General features: G+C 43.1%; 1 protein-coding gene and 1 long non-coding RNA gene across 2 annotated transcripts in view; one reads left to right on the forward strand and one right to left on the reverse strand.

Moving 5' to 3' along the window:
- The window catches only part of mafb (MAF bZIP transcription factor b), a 46585-nt gene extending 44963 nt beyond the window's left edge, over window positions 1-1622 (reverse strand). Inside the window, exon 1 of the mRNA XM_088416890.1 lies at window positions 146-1622. Within this exon, the coding sequence (XP_088273016.1) occupies window positions 146-1200 (1055 nt within the window). The 5' untranslated portion in view covers window positions 1201-1622. The remainder of the gene's footprint in view (window positions 1-145) is intronic.
- A 4988-nt stretch (window positions 1623-6610) lies between these two features.
- LOC148422250 (uncharacterized) lies at window positions 6611-16377 on the forward strand. Its single transcript, XR_015865881.1, has 3 exons — window positions 6611-6667; window positions 6772-6867; window positions 16277-16377. It is a non-coding gene; the product is annotated as an uncharacterized LOC148422250 (long non-coding RNA).
- The last annotated feature ends 1463 nt before the right edge of the window (window positions 16378-17840 follow it).

Below are 17840 nucleotides of genomic sequence, written 5' to 3' on the forward strand. Positions count from 1 at the left end.
TCAATTCCGATCCACATTCTCACCCAGAATTGTCAACACATTTGTCCTCAATTGCTTTTTTACGTGCGCACTTTTACGCACAAACTCGAGTTAACTGCGCGCTAAGTAGGGAAAACAACTTTTTTCGTTTGACGCCGGGACTCACATGAAAAACTCCGGGGACGAGGGGTTGTGGTCGCTGCCGGAGCCCCCGTTTTCTCTGAAGCCGGTGGTGATGAGCTTCTCGTACTTCTCCTTGTAGGCGTCCCTCTCCCTGGCCAGCCGGGAGATCTCCTGCTTGAGGTGGTCCACCTGCTGGATGAGCTGCGTCTTCTCGCCCTCCAGGACGTGCCGCTGCTGCACCCGCTTGTACCGGCACGACTGGGCATAGCCGCGGTTCTTTAGCGTCCTCCTCTTCTGCTTGAGGCGGATCACCTCCTCCTTGCTGACCCCGCGCAGCTGCCGGTTGAGCTCCCGCACCGACATGGTCACCAGCTGCTCGTCCGAGAAGCGCTCGTCCAGGCGCAGGTGCGGGTGGTGGTGGTGGTGGTGATGGTGGTTGCCCCCTGCCCCAGCGCCGCCACCGCCGCCGCCGCCGCCGCCGCCGCCTCCTCCTCCTCCTCCGCCGCCGCCTCCGCCGGACTGGGACCCGGAGGACGGGTGGTGTGCCCCCGCGTGGTGGTGGTGGTGATGGTGGTGGTGGTGTGGCGCGCCGGTTTGCGCCGCGGCCGCAGCGATGACCGCCGACACCACGGCGGCCGCCGAGCCCATCTCCTCCCCGGCCATGGCGCCCGCCGGTGCCGCCCCCCCGGCGAACTGCTGCCCCCTGGCATAGCCGTCGAAGCCCTGCAGCGGGTGGCTGCTGCTGATCAGCGCCTCTACGGCGTCCTCCGGGCTGAAGCCCAGAGCCTCGGGGTTGAGCTGCTGTTGGTAGCCGGTCATCCAGTAGAAATCCTCCAAGTGCGCCTTCTGCTCGCTCCCTGATCCCGGACTGGGCGCCGAGAAGCTTGGAGAGGGGGGGACCGAGCTGCAGGGCGTGCTCATCGGGGTGGAAGACAGGGATCCCCCGGCGACCAGGCGGCTGCACTGGCTGATGCTGCGATCGGGCTCCAGCGGCTCCTTTTTCACTTCAAACTTCATCAGATCGAAGTCATTAACATATTCCATGGCCAGGGGACTGGTGGGCAGGTCGGAGTTGCTCATTGCCAGCTCTGATGCCATCCTCTTGCTGTTGACAGTCCTCCAAAGGGGGTGAGGAGCACCTGTCAAAGTGGGCTGTTGAGACACGCACTGAGCCAGCTTGATTTCTTTATTTATTTGAAGCGGAGGAATTTTTTTTTCAAAAAAGAGAGAGAAGTACAGAGGGGCTCCTCTCACTAATTACGGGGCGCCGCTTTGCTTCGGGAGAGAAGTTTGGGTGTTTTTTTTTGTATGTGTTCCCCTTCGGTGTGACGCAGTGGAGCAGCAGCGGTGTTGCCTGCCTCTCTCCCGGCGTGCGTGAGTCTGAGCGCCGCTCTTCCTCTTTCTACCATTTAACACTTCATGGCTCCTTTTAGGATTAGCTCGCCAATTTGAGGAGGCTCACGTATGTCCCGGCCAAATAGTTGCCTGCCGCCGCCGCTGGAGGAGGAGGAGGAGCAGGAGATGGAGAGGGCTGGAAGGGTGGAGAAAACAAGAAAACTCCACCCAGGGAATGAGATTTTTTTTGTGTGTCTTTATCCAGAGTTAAAAAGCATTGCTCATTTTAGAAGTGGCGTGACGTCACAAAGATGAAATTGAGCGAGGCTGCCAATGAGCTCCGCATGGGTTCATTAGCATTCCACAAGGAAAATGTTTATAACGTGACAGAATGTCATGTTTAAACACATTTCAAGTCAAGTTTCCAAACGTTGTTATGACGTTTTGGAGGCTAAATGCACAACGCATGCGTGCATTTTGTGTCGCTTTTTAAAAAAAATCAATCACATTAATTACTTTCAATCCAAAAGTTGAACATACACCAAAAAGGTGTAAAATTCAAATAATAAAGCAATGTGATAAAATAAAAAAAAGCATTGAAATAAAAGAACGAAATGATAATAATGATATTAATAACTACTGCAATTATACAAACACAAAAAGCAGAGCCGGAGAAGAACGTGTGCACCTTGGTCCGACTGCGTGACACCTTTACAAACCCAATGTCGCCCCCTCTTGATACAAATAAGTAATTCATGAAGACGCTTAAAGACTATGTCAAATGCCATTATAAGGAATAATTCTTTAGGAGCTTAATGTGACCCCCCCCCCCCCCCCCAAATAATTTAAATAATATTTCTGAACTCTGAAAAGCTCTTCATTGAGTGACTATAGCTACAAATTTAGATGTACCCGTCTCTCCCTTCAAAAACATAATTTTAGTGCAAAGGTCATAAGGCTCACACTTGTGATTCGACTTTAGATTCCCATTCTGATTCCACAATAGCTGTGATTATCTCCTCAAAAAACATGTTGCTGTTTCAAGCCAAAAAAAGGGGGATTGTTGTTACATAGGCACTTCAGAGGTCGAGGCTTCATATTTCAGCTGGAGCCTTTCTGAGTTGCGTGGCTTCCAACAGCAAGTTCCGTTCATTGAACACTAAACTGTCCGCATGTGAATGCTTTGTTGTTCTACATCTGATCTGTGATTGTTTGGCAATAAGTCCATGACAAGGCTGAAGAAAAGAAAAAAAAGAACACTTTTTAAACTGGATTTACTTGTTTTTTTTTTGTCTTTCAGCTTTTAGCCTTTTAAAATAAAGTTTGTGACAAAAAGGTTTTGTTGCACGGCTGTAGAAAGAACTCTTCTCGGACAAAGCAGGCAAATGTATTAGTTGGAAAAACCCCAAACTCAATGATGACTCCTGTGAGGAAAAACCCTATTTAAATTTTGCTTCTCTTTCTGCACCAAATAAGTCTGACGTGACAATCGGTTTGTTGTCACAGGCTTCACGCTGGCATGTCAACTTTAGAGCGCCTCGTTGTTGCATAGTGGAAAAGCCATGAGTCGATTTAGTCCTTGCATGGGAGACTTTAAGCAGAACGCACTTATTTGTACACAGAAGAAAGATTATACAGGAAGCAGCATCCATTTTTCAAATTAAGAGAAGTGGTTGATTTTTGTACTGTTTTGAAGCCTCAGTTCCTGTACAGATTTTTTTTTTTTCCATCCATTCTTATTTGGCAGGGTTCTAAGTACCACCCTTCACAGAAGGCATTTATTTTAACTTTACTGGAACTTGAAATTTAGAGCAAACATTGTGACCATATAGAGTTGTCCTTATGAGTTCACATGCCCTGATTGTATATAAGTAAACGTATGAGTACAACAGCTCCATCTATGCCTGCTAACTGTATTGATAAATGGGGCTACATAGTTGTGCTCAGGAATTTACTCCTCAATACTAGAGATGGGAAGAAGTCCCGCGAGATGAGATGTTTTACAAGTTTGAGTTTACGAGAACAAGGCAAGCTTTTGCAAAATTAGTAGTATGAAATAATGCCCACAATGTTAGTTTTCAAAATGGTTTTTTTGTATTGTGCAGCCTGCAAGAAAATAAACGATTTAACTTGCAAATGTAAACAGAATCAAGCTTGAAAATGTAAACATCAAAATAGACAAACTGTCTTATTTGCCAATATTTTGCCATCCTTCAACTAGAAAACCAAAATATAGCCACACAGGTTTTTTCTCCAGAGGGCTGCAGATTTTGTGTGCATGTATTTATGAATGACCAACTTTTCAAATGTTTTGACAATCAATCTTTTTTTTTTTTTTTACAAAATATAAACTGAGATTTTAGAAACCTCTTTCCCCATTTATAATGCTGTTCAAAAGTGATCATTAGGCTCAGTAACCTTGTCGGGCTGTTGGCGTTATTGTGCGGAGTCATTTACGTTTATTCAACTGCCTTTAAAACATAATCCAACTGGTCTTACCAGACCATATGGAGCACTTGAGCATTGTTATCTAGCAGCCAATTTTTGTGTTAGATTTTAAACACTGGCAACATGTTCAGTGCAAAACCATATTAGCATATTTAATTCTCTTTTTAGCACCCTGAGTTGGTGATTGAACAGTAATTAAAAAAAAACTGTATTGTTTATATATCTTGGGCGTTGTGACTCATGACTCTCACTGGTGGCAATATTTTGTGCTGTAGAAAGACTTAAATCAGCCATTATCACCACAACTTCAAAATAAAAGCATACCAAGGTGTGTATGCTCATATATATTTTTTGGTATGCTCATGGTTAATATTTTGAAGTTAGCTGGCCTTTTCACCCTAGGTGATGTGTTATATACTGTCATGCAGAGCATTAACAAGCAGTGCAGAGCATTGGCACATTGTTACGTGTATCCTATTGCAAAACTAACAGCCAAAATGAAATATATTTGATAGTGTGCAAGGACAAGAAATCAAGTAGTATTCTAAAACTGCAAGATCTTGTCATATGAGATCTCGTACCATCCCTAATCCCAACAGTGTGTAAACTGAAGAGCACAACTGTAGTGTATTTTATCAGAATACAAACAAACCTGTTCTTGTGGCCCATTATTTCACTTTTGTCCTTGCGAAAAAACTTATTTGGATCAAGCTTGTTACGACAACACCCGGGCTTTGACGGCGTGATCATCTCGAGTCGTCTCTCGCAGCACATCCCACGCGAATGGCGGCACACGGGAGCAAACAATAAGAAGGCCTATCCACAGAGGGCCGGAGTGTAAATAAGAACGCTCTCTGCGGAACGAGTCACGCGGGGGGTCGGTGAGGCGGAGGGAGGGGATGCTTCAAAAAACTACAAAGCCGCCTGCAGATAATCCAACTCCCCGGCGTCCCCACACAAATAAATATTCTCTTGGTCCCCGTGACTGTTCATGAGGATTTAACGTTAAACAGAGGAGGATAAACATCGTGTTTTATTCATTAGAGCATACGACAGAGGGCCCTCAGACGCCTCAGAATAAATATTAAACAGATAAGGTGTCCCATCTGATGTCGCAGTGTAAATCCAGACTGGTAATAGAAACAAGGGTGCACATACTGTATTTTATGTGTTTATATTTAGTCATTAGATCCTAATGGCACGATGTAGTGTCCTGCTCTTGTGTTTATTAACACGCCGTAAAGGTGAATGAGCCTTGTACGGCTATGCAGAGCATAGTCCGCCCTTCTTGGCAGCACCGCTAAGCGAGCCATGCAGAACTACAAACATTTTTATAAATGGACTAACACATTTTTTGCTTATTTACACTCGATTGCCTTACTTCTTACGTCGTATGCCGGTTTATTTCTGGACTTGAGAAAATATGCATTTCTGGATATAGGCAAATCCAGCCGGTCGCTGTCAAGCCATACCAATACAAATTATCCAGTAGACCTTTTGTTTGTCCAGTAACTCTTAACTATACCTACAGTATTATCCTGATCATATTTTTTCACCTGATTTTGATGATCTGCCAATACTGAGGCTCAACCTCATAATTCAGAAATCGATTGAGGAAGATAAAAATTCAAGGTTAAGTTAAAAAAAAGTTTAAAAATAGCAAAGATGACATAATTGTTACAGTGACGCAAGATTCATATTAGCCTTCCCTAACAGCTTCCAATACGTTCCCCCACTGGCTGCATTTACTTCTGCTGTTTATGGTGTGTTGATGTTATGTGGTTTGAACATTGTTTTCTTTTTGCAATTCATAGCATTGTTTCTTGATGAGAATACCAGAAGTCACAGTATTTCTTTTGCGGCATCTTGATAACATGCACGAGTCAATTGCCATTTTCCGAACCTAGTTTTTCAAGTCCAGTTTTCCAGGTCTAGTTTCAGATGCGCGCGATAGTTACATTGGATTATCATTTGTAAAGACTCTCTCCTTCTCCAATTTGATGTCTTGCCTGTTTTCCGAGTCCAGTCCTGCTTCTCGCGTGTCTTCTAACGCTGCTTTTTAATCTCTGCCTTAAAAGTTTTAATCCTTCACCGCCTCACATTTCTTCTATGTGTATGTTTTCAGCCCCCACTTTTAAATATGTATATTGCATTTAGAAACACATTTTGACTTACCGTGAATACGCTTTCACTTTTGAATTCACCTGAATAGTTGGAGTGCATTCGAGATTCATCTTGAAATATCACCCAATTCCTCCAACTTTTTGAATAGTGTAATTCTTTGATAGTGTATTCTGTGGATGAACGTTCGAATATTTATGAGCCCCAACACAATAGAAAGCGTGAGATGCGTTTATTCACTGCATTGTTGTCAAGAGTTTGACAACGTGAGATCAATATTTGGCACAAGCGCGTTGATAACACATTAAAAGATGAAGTATCACAGCATTAAAAGTGCGGTAAAATGTCCTAGCTGATTTATTATTCCTGCGGACTCATCAAATCTGACTAAAAGTCTCGAGCCGTTGACGTTTAAGATGGAATGGTAAGCTGAGGGTAAGTACAGGAATGACGCGGCACCCAAAATGTCCCTGACATTGAGGAGTTTCACAACTATTTTGGTGCACAACTTTGACCCTCAAAGTCCATGTGCGTGTGTGCTAATGAGACTTTGCGTGACCTTCCAGGAGAACACTGATAATGATGACCCTGCTCCCAGACCTCGCTGTGATTTAGTGGTGCTGTGACGTTCCTAATTGTTACATCCATTAAAAGCTTCCTCGTAAGTGCCACATTTGCTGCACTCCTTACTTTTATTGCATTCTGTTTGCCTGCAGGCTTCCCCTCAAGGTGCACACTTACCTCGGACGTGTGCCTTGTTTGCAGGAGTTCACCCGCCAGCTCCATATTCGCCACCGGAGCCACACCAGCTGTGTGAAAAGGAGGAAACGCAGCATTTATTAAAGACGGCAAGAAGTCAAGGTAAACACCATGATATCCCAATGCCGCATGAAATATTGAACGTCTTGTCACCCCGTAAAAAAAGTGGTGATTATTTTATACTGACTTTTTTTCTGCATGGTGTGCATTTTTTGGAACACACGAGTCAACAAACACACTTTTAATGGTGACCCAAACTAAACGAAAGGATTTCTGCACGACGTAGATTATTTCTTCTAATCGCTCGTTGCGCTCCGACTGGGAGGTTGGCTCCATATTAATTCTCAATCCCCCGCTTAATGCCGTATATTAAACTCTGGTGGCACTCCAAATGAGGGCTGGGGGGAGCGGGGGGGACACAGACAAGTGGGCTCAGCGGGCTCATCTGAGACACATTTAATTAGCAGCATGCAGAATGAGCAAAGGTCTTAACTAGCTGTGTCTTTTGTAATAGAATGAGAAAGTATGCGGGCGAATTACAAGTATGACGAAAATCGCCATGCTGTTTTACAGGACAGTGTAAGAAAAGACACTGGCCAATTATACCATTCCAATTAAGAGAGGAAATACTGAAGATGCCAAACAGAGAATTAAACTCATCCATTTACTCACTCGACTAAGTCTTCATTGAAAAAAACTACTTCACCATGATACCTGTACGAGTGTATGTATAAACTTGTAAAGTGATTTCAGATTTGTTTTCCTAGATAATCTACTTGGATTATTACAGCATATTCAAAGTACTTGTCATCTGACCTAAAACCGCCATCCTGGCAGAAAGTTACTCTGTGTGCAGAAATCGACCCCTTCTCACTCCAAGGCTGGTTTTTCAGGGTAGAATGTGTCTTACCCTGTCAACTACCTGGGGTTGACAACAGGAACTGTGCCAGATGAAATTTTATAAATCAATGGAGTCCAACAACTAATTTTCTGAGGGATGGATAGAAAGTATACATTTAAAAAACTTTTACAAAGAAACAGTTTCCGTTTCCTGGATGAATAATTTGATTAATTTGATTGACTGGGAACATAGCATGATTTCATTGCATTCCAAAGCAGAGACAATCACCTGATTTTTCATAATTTTCAAGATTGGCTGCAGTGTTAACAATGCTTTTTTTCTGTGGTGTGTCACATCTAAAAGATATATATCTTTGTTTTATAGGGAATTTATTTTTCCACTCACAGAGTTAAAGAACATTAAAATGCAACATCAAAATAGTCTCCCCACAGTTAACAAAGATCACACTAACAGTTTGACCATGGAATCGATTGTCCATCCATTAATCCATCCATCCATCTTCTTCCACTGAATTCCGGATTCGGGTCGCAGGGGGCATCATCTTGAGCAGAGAAGCTCAGACTTCCCTCTTCCTGGCCTCATCGTCCATCTCCTCCGGGAGGATCCCCAGGTATTCCCAGGCCAACCGAGAGATATAGTCCTTCCAGTGTGTCGTGGGTTGTTCTCTGAACCTTCTTCCTGTGGGACATGCTTGGTTCAGGAAGCATTCTAACCTGATGCCCGAACCACCTCAACTGGCTCCTCTCAACGCAGAGGAGCAACAGCTCAACGCTAAGCTCCTCCCGGACGTTGCATTGTTTCCAATGCAAAAATATTTTCATACACTTTCTTCAATCATATACCAGATATGGAGTATGTTATAAGGTATCTGATATGAAAGACTGACTTAAGACTCATGCTGTGGCACACACACACACACAAGCACACACAATCCGGCAGAGTGCCTGCCACAAAGGAGGCTTCAACCTGATAATAGGCCACAACGAGCAGACTTGCAAGTGTCAAACTCTTGTCTTCACATCTGCTTGTTGTCTCTCACAGCAAGGGGACATTTCCATCATCTGAGTCATCTGCGAAGGGCATGGTGCAATGTCGCTGTATCTGGGGGGAGAAAACACACACGCACAAGACTCAGATTTACATATGTTTAAAGTGTTTTGGTTGAAACCGTACCATGGTGAAATGTCTGAAAATTTAATGTAGTGCATTTTTTGTGAGCTTGACAATACAAGTTAGTGAATACAAACACGCACAAGCGAAGATCAATTAAGAGCGAGGGAGCTGAGCTAATCTTTGCCTGGCTTCATTATCGGCCTCATTAACAACCCCCAACATGCATCACACAGCATGCCAACACCAGCAACACAGCCACTATGATACACAAGGTCCACAGGACAGCAAGCCGAACGACTATACAGAATTTGTGAAGGAATATGTTTGGTATCCCATTCCCTGATGTGAACCAGAAGATGGGTATTTTACATGCAGTGGTACAAATTATAGTGTGGTGCCCTGGTATATGGCCTGGAAGAGCCGATTTAAAAAAAAAAAAAAAAAAAAGATTGTGACAGCCCTACACACATACAACACCCAAAAATGTACAGTAACTACTTTTTTTAAATGTCTTTATTTCTGTAGATTCTACTTTGACATTCATTGCAGAGCTACTTTCATTCACTAAAAAACAAAAATTTGTGTGTGTGAACGTTTGTAGAGAGTGATACTGGCCATTGTAGTGAAGGAATTTACTTATTCACAACCAGTTCAGTCAATGACTCTTGGAGGCTAATTTAATGGTCATGAATTGACAAAGTAAACACAAGTCAAGGTATCACTACACTTACAGGATTTTCCACCTGCAAAATTTCATGAGTTTTTGACAAACCTGAGGTCTAAATCGGTTCTAAAACCTGGGCTTAGCTATTTGAAGGAAGAAGGTAGTCCTTTAACTCTGCTCTTTATACGTAAGTCCTCGCGATAAAAACAACTTTGCATCCCTCTCCCTCAATGCGATAATCCCCTGTTGCTGTGGAAAGGATCACAAAAGCCACATTTTCCCCAGTTATTCCCCACTTTGTCAGGGAGCACGCCTCACAGTATGTTGCTTTTCCTCTAGATTAACGTCCACAGATGTGCACGCTTCCGCCACTGGGACGTTGGCATACTGGGGATGGAGGGATGATAAACAGGCTTCACATGACGGCCGAGCATTTGATTAAGGCAATATTGAGCGTGGAAATGAGATGTTTATCAAATGTGGTGCGGAGGGTGAGGCAGGGACGAGGGCGGGGATAAACTCTAATCCGCCTGTTAAACGGAGGGTTCGACATGTCGAGTTTGACTGGAGAACCCTGTGGGATGTCGTCTTCCACGCGTACACTTTGATGAAGCTGCCGCACAATTAAAACCTCCCAATGTTGAACATTTCAACAGTTATATTTCCAAACACGCATACAGAGGGAGACAGGCTCCAAAGGGGGGAACCAAACCCATGTGGAAAAAAGCTGGAGAGGAGAGCGAAATATCTTGCAGCTTTTCCTGAAGAAAAAAAAAAGCACAAACAGACTTAGTAAGAGTTAGTCACGCTTCTTTGCACACTCACAGTACATGTGGATGCTTACACAAGGAGCAGAGACACCCTTCCTGTTGCTTATCCGCTTCCTGAGCCTCAATTTGTATTGAAATCCCTCACAGGCAATTATCCACATGCGAATGGTGTACTTACTCCCAGCTTATATAAGTTTCTTTCTCAGTAAGCCTGCACCATTTTCATCTTAAAAGTCTAATTACAATTTCAGAGTTTATTCCAATGAAGAGAATTGCGGACACTCAAACTTCACAGATGTGAGGTTCCCTTTAGACTTCTTGTTGGCTATATAATTTTAAAGATTGATTGATCTTTCCTTGGCTCAGAGTTGGAGAAGCCTTACTGGGGAGTGAAATTCGGGTACAAGCCGCTGCCGTGTGGTCAGGAAGACATTTTGTTGAGTAAAGTGTTGGCAGGCGGGCAGCCGCCACCCCACTCAACCCCGCCTCTCTGGTTGTCAGGAGTGTCATATATCAAAGGGATATCTCAGGGCGCGGGAGATCGCAGCCCAATTACAGCCTGATAACTAATCAATAGGCCGCTTATTCCTACAGCAGGAAGTAAAAGAATAGACCCCTGGGACACATAGTTCAGATTACTCTACTCTCAACACGAGGCGGCCGCTAATGATGAGGTGGACGGAGAACAAGTTAGAGGAGGCTAAGGAGTGAGGTAAAGCAGTGCAGCAACATGTATTTGGAGAATGAATACAATCAAGCCCTTTGGGACTGGGCACTGCTGCAAAAAGCAAACACACCTCCAAAAAATGCAAAAAATTGTCGCTGCCACTTAAAGTGTGAACTAAGAATAGTTACTGTCAGTCAAACATACAAATACAAAATGAAGCGCTTGCAAGGAGCTGATGCGCATCCTGAAATAACAAAGGAACCCAACTGACGCAGAATTCATCTTAGTAATTTGAAGGAAAACATTTGCGGTTCCTCGCCTTTTAGTCAGTACTAATAACTCAAAAAGAACTACCCAACTGCACTCTCTGACAGACTAAATTATGGCAAACAACTCCAAACTATTTTAAGCATTTCTGGTCAGAGAATCTTTAAAATCACCCATGTAATGCTTGGACATAAAAAGGTGACTCCCGAAAGTTTAACGAAAATCGTTTAAAAATAGGATTGTTAGAGTGCTGATAATGGACAGTGGGTACTGATTTCACCATTGACCGGAGCCCTTCTGAATCATTCATAATGAAGAGGTTTCCGAGGTCGATACAGACCTTTTCAGAGAGTAAAATCTGATTAAATCACAGAAAACAAAGGTGGGTTTCTACACAGAAGTAGCCATGTCAAGACTAACATTCACTCATTTCTTTAGCCGCTTATCCTCACTAAGGTTTCTGGCTTCTTTGGGCAGTAGGCGCAGGACACACCGAACAAGTTGCCAGCCAATCGTAGGGCACACAGGGACGAATAACCATTCATACACCCAATCCCACCTAAGGACAATTTATAGTGTCCGATACACCTAACAAGCATGTGTTTGGAGTGTGTGAGGAAGCTAGAGTGCCTGGAGAGAACCCACATGGGCATGGGGAGGGGATGCAAACTTCACACAGGAAGGCCGGGGTCAGCTGGGACTGAACTCGGGACTCTGAACTGTGAGGCGGATGTGCTAACCACTGAGCTGCCCTCAAGACCAACATATTAAGCAATTATTTGTGAGGTAGCTATCCGTCCAAGGCCGAAGACTTAAAACTTGACTAAAAGCCTTTTTCTAATCCTTTTTCTAAGAGTTTGCTATAGCTATGCCCTGGGCCTCCAAACAAAACCGGCGCTTGATGCTTGAAGGGCCCGCATTGCGCGGAACACGGCAACGATTCATTCTCATTTCCTTTGACAGGTCATTCATTTCGTCGCTCCTCTGTCACTGTCGTCCCTCATGAAGAAATATGGCGGCGGCCTCTTAGAATGTCCCATCCACCCTCTGCCCTTTCCTGACAGGGTGTCCCAACACCTTACACCCCGACAATTCTTCCCCGAGCCCCTCTTGTAGCAACTTGTTTGGCAAAACGGTGTCTAGATTTCAGGTTCGGAATATCTTTCTGGTACGATTAACCTCCTGCTTGAGGGTTACCTAACATTTGTACAGGATTTGATAGCCGAGCTGAAGTTCTTTACTAGCCAGTAAGACGGGACTGGACAGCCCGGCCCTCTCTTCTTTTTCTGGATCACCGTCTAATCAGTAAAATGGTGTTTTTGGCTGCCGGGCAGAAGGCAGCGGTGAAAGACGAAAGCCTAAACCATCACCATTAAGACTGATCAGGTTTCTCTCAATCTGCCTGTTTATCCTCCTTTCACCCAGATCAGAACAAAGCTACTTTGCAGCCTCTTAAACCCAACGTGTTTATCCTAGACAATACAGACAGACTGTGAAACAGTCCTCAATGACTTTGGTGATTAAACGCAAGCAGTAGTCTTGGCTGAAATAAAGCATGGGGGGAGCGAGCGAGTCATCCGAGCAACTTCATCTCCAAATCAGCTGCATTTGGCGCACGAACGTTGGCCAGATCCAAAGTTTTCCACTCAGTTGAACAATGCCTCGCTCCGTCTAAATCGATTGGTAATACGTCTCATCCCATTGATGCCATCTCTAATCCATTCTGGGCTTCTTTGCAAGATGGAGTGGCAAAGCTTGAGGGAGAGGGAGGAACCATAAATGCTGGATGAGCGGCCGTGTATTCTGAAGAATTTGTGTTGTGCCTCTACTCCCTCTTCTGCGATGGGGATGTGTCGTTAAGCTCTTTAGTCCGCGTGGCTAATGAAATAGGGTTGGCTGGATTACACAAGGCTAAACTACAGTGCCTGGTGAGCCTCGGAGAAACCGCTGTCGCTCCGCCAAGGGAAGGGCTGGAAAAATCTAAAGACGGGAGGAGGGTTTGAAGAGTAGATGAGGGCAGCGAAAGGACTCGGCAGAGGGAGATGCTCAGTTTGTTGAATTTCTTCTCTATGAAAATGCTGTCAGGTCTCTTTGTTGCAATCGCCCTGAACTAGTTAGCCTCCACAGTTGATCACACCTACTCTTTTAATTTTGGGGGTGGCTAACCAATGGTAATGAGCAGGAATCGAGGTGAGCAAAGGATGCTGTATACTTGGCTTGAAATAACCATAAAAGTAGCAGAAGGTTTTCAGCTTGTCGTAAAATCACTCGCAGGAACAGGGGGTATTAATTAGATTAGTCCATTCACGCTCCTCTAATAACCATGATTTCTACAGGATGCAATTGGATCAGTTCACATGAGTGAAAAATGAACCCGATAAAATATATATATATATATATATATATATATATATATATATATATATATATATATATATATATATATATATATATATATGTATGTATATATATATATATATATGTATGTATATATATATGTATGTATGTATTACAGACTTAAATACTGTTCAGGAAGTCCTTCAATTTGTGCAGTAACAACATGTGTTTCTAGGTTACAAAGGGTGCATAACCAATTGTTTGCATAGTGGCATAAAAATTCTGTTGAATGACTCAAGTTTTTTTTGTAGTCAACTAATGAATGAATGAATGAATGCTTTATTTCGAACATTGATTATACAAAACAACAAAAAGGAAAGAAGATTCGAATTGATGAGAACTGCGTTCAAACGTGTTTACTGTACATATGCGTTTGAGCATACATGCAAATACAGTTGAATGTACTTGTAGGCTAAATGCTGAACATATTTTTCCCATAATGCCATGGAACAAGAGTGCATGCAAGCATTTGTCCTGCTTTATACTTAAACATTTGAAAATTAAGTGAGCATCGTTTTATTAGCATATGATTCGATCAAATAGGATGGGCAGTCAAAAATCTTTACTTCAGACCAGCTGTTCCTCATTTCCATAGTTTCAAACCTTTTTTGTGCCATGGGTCAGTTTCATGCAAAATATATTTGTATAGAATGGCATGGGAAAAAAAACAATGATCAATTGAAATGAAAATTGACCATTATGCTGAAAGTGCTTCTAATTTGTGGTAGCCTTGACACCAAAAAAATCAAAACAGATTATCAGTAGTACCAGGGCACCAGGTAGCCTCCAAAGACCACATGAGTAGCTTGCACCCCCTTTCTACAACTAGCGTACAAGAGATAGAACATTGGTGATTTTCTAGGAATTTTACAAACAATTATACATGTATTACATTTCCATCACATATTACGCTTGATTTACATATTTACTACAGGTGTTCCTTAATTATTGTGAACAATCATTAACATGATTTGTGTCTTCACGTAAACTGGTAGCGCTTCGAATTACTCAGTACCAGGGAAGTAGTTCTCAGTTTGAAAAAGATTGGTGACCCCGGGAACTGAATCCCTAGTAAAAAAAACTCGATCTGTCAAAATAACAGAGTAATTGCAGTAAATAAATTGCAGTCATAATTAAAGCATTGCAATTTTTAATCACATTAATGTCATTTTTAACCTCTAATGTTATGCTTTTTGCATGCTGTTAAAATCCATGCTTATTCATCAAGCTTTTTCTGTTTGAGTTTTTTGGGGTTGGATAACAAAGGTCAATCAAACCCTGATGTGGACGCTGATTTTCTATTATTGTGTTCAGCGTGACCTGAACGGCTCCTCTTGCGGGTGGGCTGACAAGTTCATGGACAAAAGAAAAATGCCGTGATGGAGGAACAGATGGGGGTTTGTCAGTCTAATGAATGGCAAATTTAATTTTAAAGAAATTCTCTCACGACACCCTCAAATAGCATCGAGTGATATGCATTTTTTTTTTGTGAGAAGAAGCTTACCTGCAACCAAAGCAGCTCAAGTTTAACCTACCATTATAAGTTTGTTTTACATTGGCAGCCTGGTCGCACTTTTCATATAAGCATTTACTGTATTCAAGATTTCACTACTGCTTGGATCATGATAGACCATGGTGAGTTCAAACTTATATACAGTATATGGGTTATGTCAGCACAAAAAAACTAAGCTGTGTCATAAACCAAAGAGCCAAGATATGATTCTTATTCCTAAACTGATTACGGTATGTGATTTCTTATAAAATGGTGCTGTTAAGTCTTTTCTTCTTGAAGACCCCTTCATTTAAAATCTAAACTTTGTGTTAAACCCCAAAAGACTTAAATGAGAGTCGTTAGAAGGTATTCCGCTGTCTGTGTTGATCTTGAAGCATTTAACCAGCCCTTTCACGTTGCTTCTTTCCCTCCTGTCACAACGCAAGCTTACACTCATATCCAAATAGAATGGATCGCTCCTGAGGGGGCGGGGCAGGAATTTAGTACAACTCTCCCCAATTGGCCGCCCGGTCCGATGTCGTATATGATGATAAATCTGGCCCAGGTGTCACCTCCTCGGCGGCAGGTGAGAATTGATGGGCTACAGGAGGACTATCCATCATCCCGGGCAGGTGGCACGCTATCGGAATTCGGGAAATCTGTTCCCAATCAGGGTCCCGCGGTGCTCGCCGGGGTTTGCGGCGCTGTTTGGGAGGTGGTACTGGAAATCAATGTTGAGCTCTCAAGGTCAATGTACTGTTAGAAAACTCCTTAAGCTCTGACAGATGGATCCCTTTACTCTAACTCTCTGTGCAGTGCAATACAACGAGCCAATGACAAACTCCATCCCTTGCAGAAAGGCCCACTTTCAGCGGATGTCATCACGGCTGTCTGGAATAATTTGCCATGTAGACCTACTAAACGCAAACTGGGGAGAACCTGACGTACGGTTAGAGCCTACCGGAGATCTAATAAAGTGTCAGGGATTGTGCACTTTCTGAAAATAATACCTGGGACGTAACCTTACCCCATTTGGTCAGTTGAACTGAATGAAGGCAGACATTCACATTCTTACTTTGCTGATACTTTGTTGCACTACCATAACATGCTGAGCAAAGTAGTAGTAAAATCACTCTCAAGCACGCCACAGCGGTTGTGCTGTCTACTGAACAGCTCGCCGAACCCCAAATAACCGACCAAGGAAAGTGACAGGCATTTACCACCAAAGACTTTGAATTTTAATGTTAACAATCATCTAAAGCAGTGGTTCTTCATCTAGGTTCGATCAAACTCTAATGGTTTGATGAGTCGCTCTTGGTGTTACTGCAGAGGTCCAGACACACCTGACTCATTGTATCAATTCTTGATGACAAGTCCCGCTTGGCCATCACTGTCTGGAGATGATCACGTTAATGACTGACATATTAGTAAGTCATATTATTTGATATTATATTAATATTGTATTCATATTTTTTTTATCCATAGTAACCATGTCGGGCAAGAATTGTAAAAAAAGGTCGGCTCTGGATTTTTTTTATACCATTTGTTACAACATATCTTTGTGAGGAATTCTTGTCAAGGGTGCTGAACACGCACACACAAAAAAATTGGTAATAGGTAATAATAAGGCTAAATCCAGAATTGAAGGTGAATATTTGACTTATTTGCTCTACTGGTTTGCACCTTATAACTCTGTGAGTTTTATAACCCGGTGCATCTTAAAACCCAATGCATCACATGGGAAAGTGTGATAAATAGACATGTTAATTGATATCATACCATGCATCTTATGGTACGAAAATTATGGTAATATTTATAAACAGTTGGATTTTGTCAAGGCTTTACTTTGTCCCCAATTCTATTTGTAAGTGAAATGTGAAATTTTCTGATTGCAGTAAGGCCGAGTCCAAATAAGGATATATACAATATTTGTCGAACTAGTGGCCTCTCATGACAACCGGTTGCAGAATACCGCACACTGCGCGACAAGTCAGTCGGGTTCATGCCGCTTCATCTTCTTTTCCTTTCTTTTAGGCGTCGACCACGACATGTGTTTATCCCACCCTCTGACAAAGGTTATCCATCAGCCGATGATGACCTCGCTACCTGCCTGGAGGTCAGCTTTGAGGAGGACCTAATCCACTGTCTTCCTGTAAGCTCCTCTAACCTTTTAACTTTGACACTTGTACCATCTTTTATCAAATTCCAACTATGGGGAATATTTTCTCGTGTCTATCTGGCGTGTCTGGGTCCGTCTTAGCTCCTTCTTAACCCTCCTCTAGCATCCTCTTCCCCCAAGGTGACCCTGCCTCCCAATCCCCCACTATCAGTCGGACTCGGGGCCCCTATTAATCCTGCTTCATTTGTCCCGCCTCGCCCCTCCACTTTGGGCAGGAATTTATGACAGTACCTTAAATGCTAATGGAGTCTAATCTGCGGAGAGCTTTGCTCTTTTCTAAAGACTCATATCGCCCTTTGTGCCACGAGCATACAATGAGCGCACACCTACAGTACAGGGACGAGACCCCCCGACTCGTATTAGGAACAGGTTTGCTCCATGAATAGGCACGAGATGTCCATTCAAATGTATTTTCAACCGGCAAATGGTGTCCTCTTTGTGGAAAGGTGAAAATAATATTTTTTAAGTCCTCTTAGTTCAAAAAGATGAATCCTCTGTCAAAGTTCAATGGTGCACGCTGCCCTGCAATGAAGAGGAGAGATTAATTCCACTCCGGAGTACTTTGACTGTGACTTTCGACCGGTGCGTCCGTGTGTCTGCCTGTCGTCTTCTGTCCACGGCGTTCAACAATTAACATCGAAAACTCCTCGGGAGTGTTTAGCCT

The sequence above is a fragment of the Hippichthys cyanospilos genome, chromosome 6 (genome assembly GCF_059441005.1).
Source record: "Hippichthys cyanospilos isolate Australia breed blue-spotted pipefish chromosome 6, RoL_Hcya_1.0, whole genome shotgun sequence".
Taxonomy (NCBI): domain Eukaryota; kingdom Metazoa; phylum Chordata; class Actinopteri; order Syngnathiformes; family Syngnathidae; genus Hippichthys; species Hippichthys cyanospilos.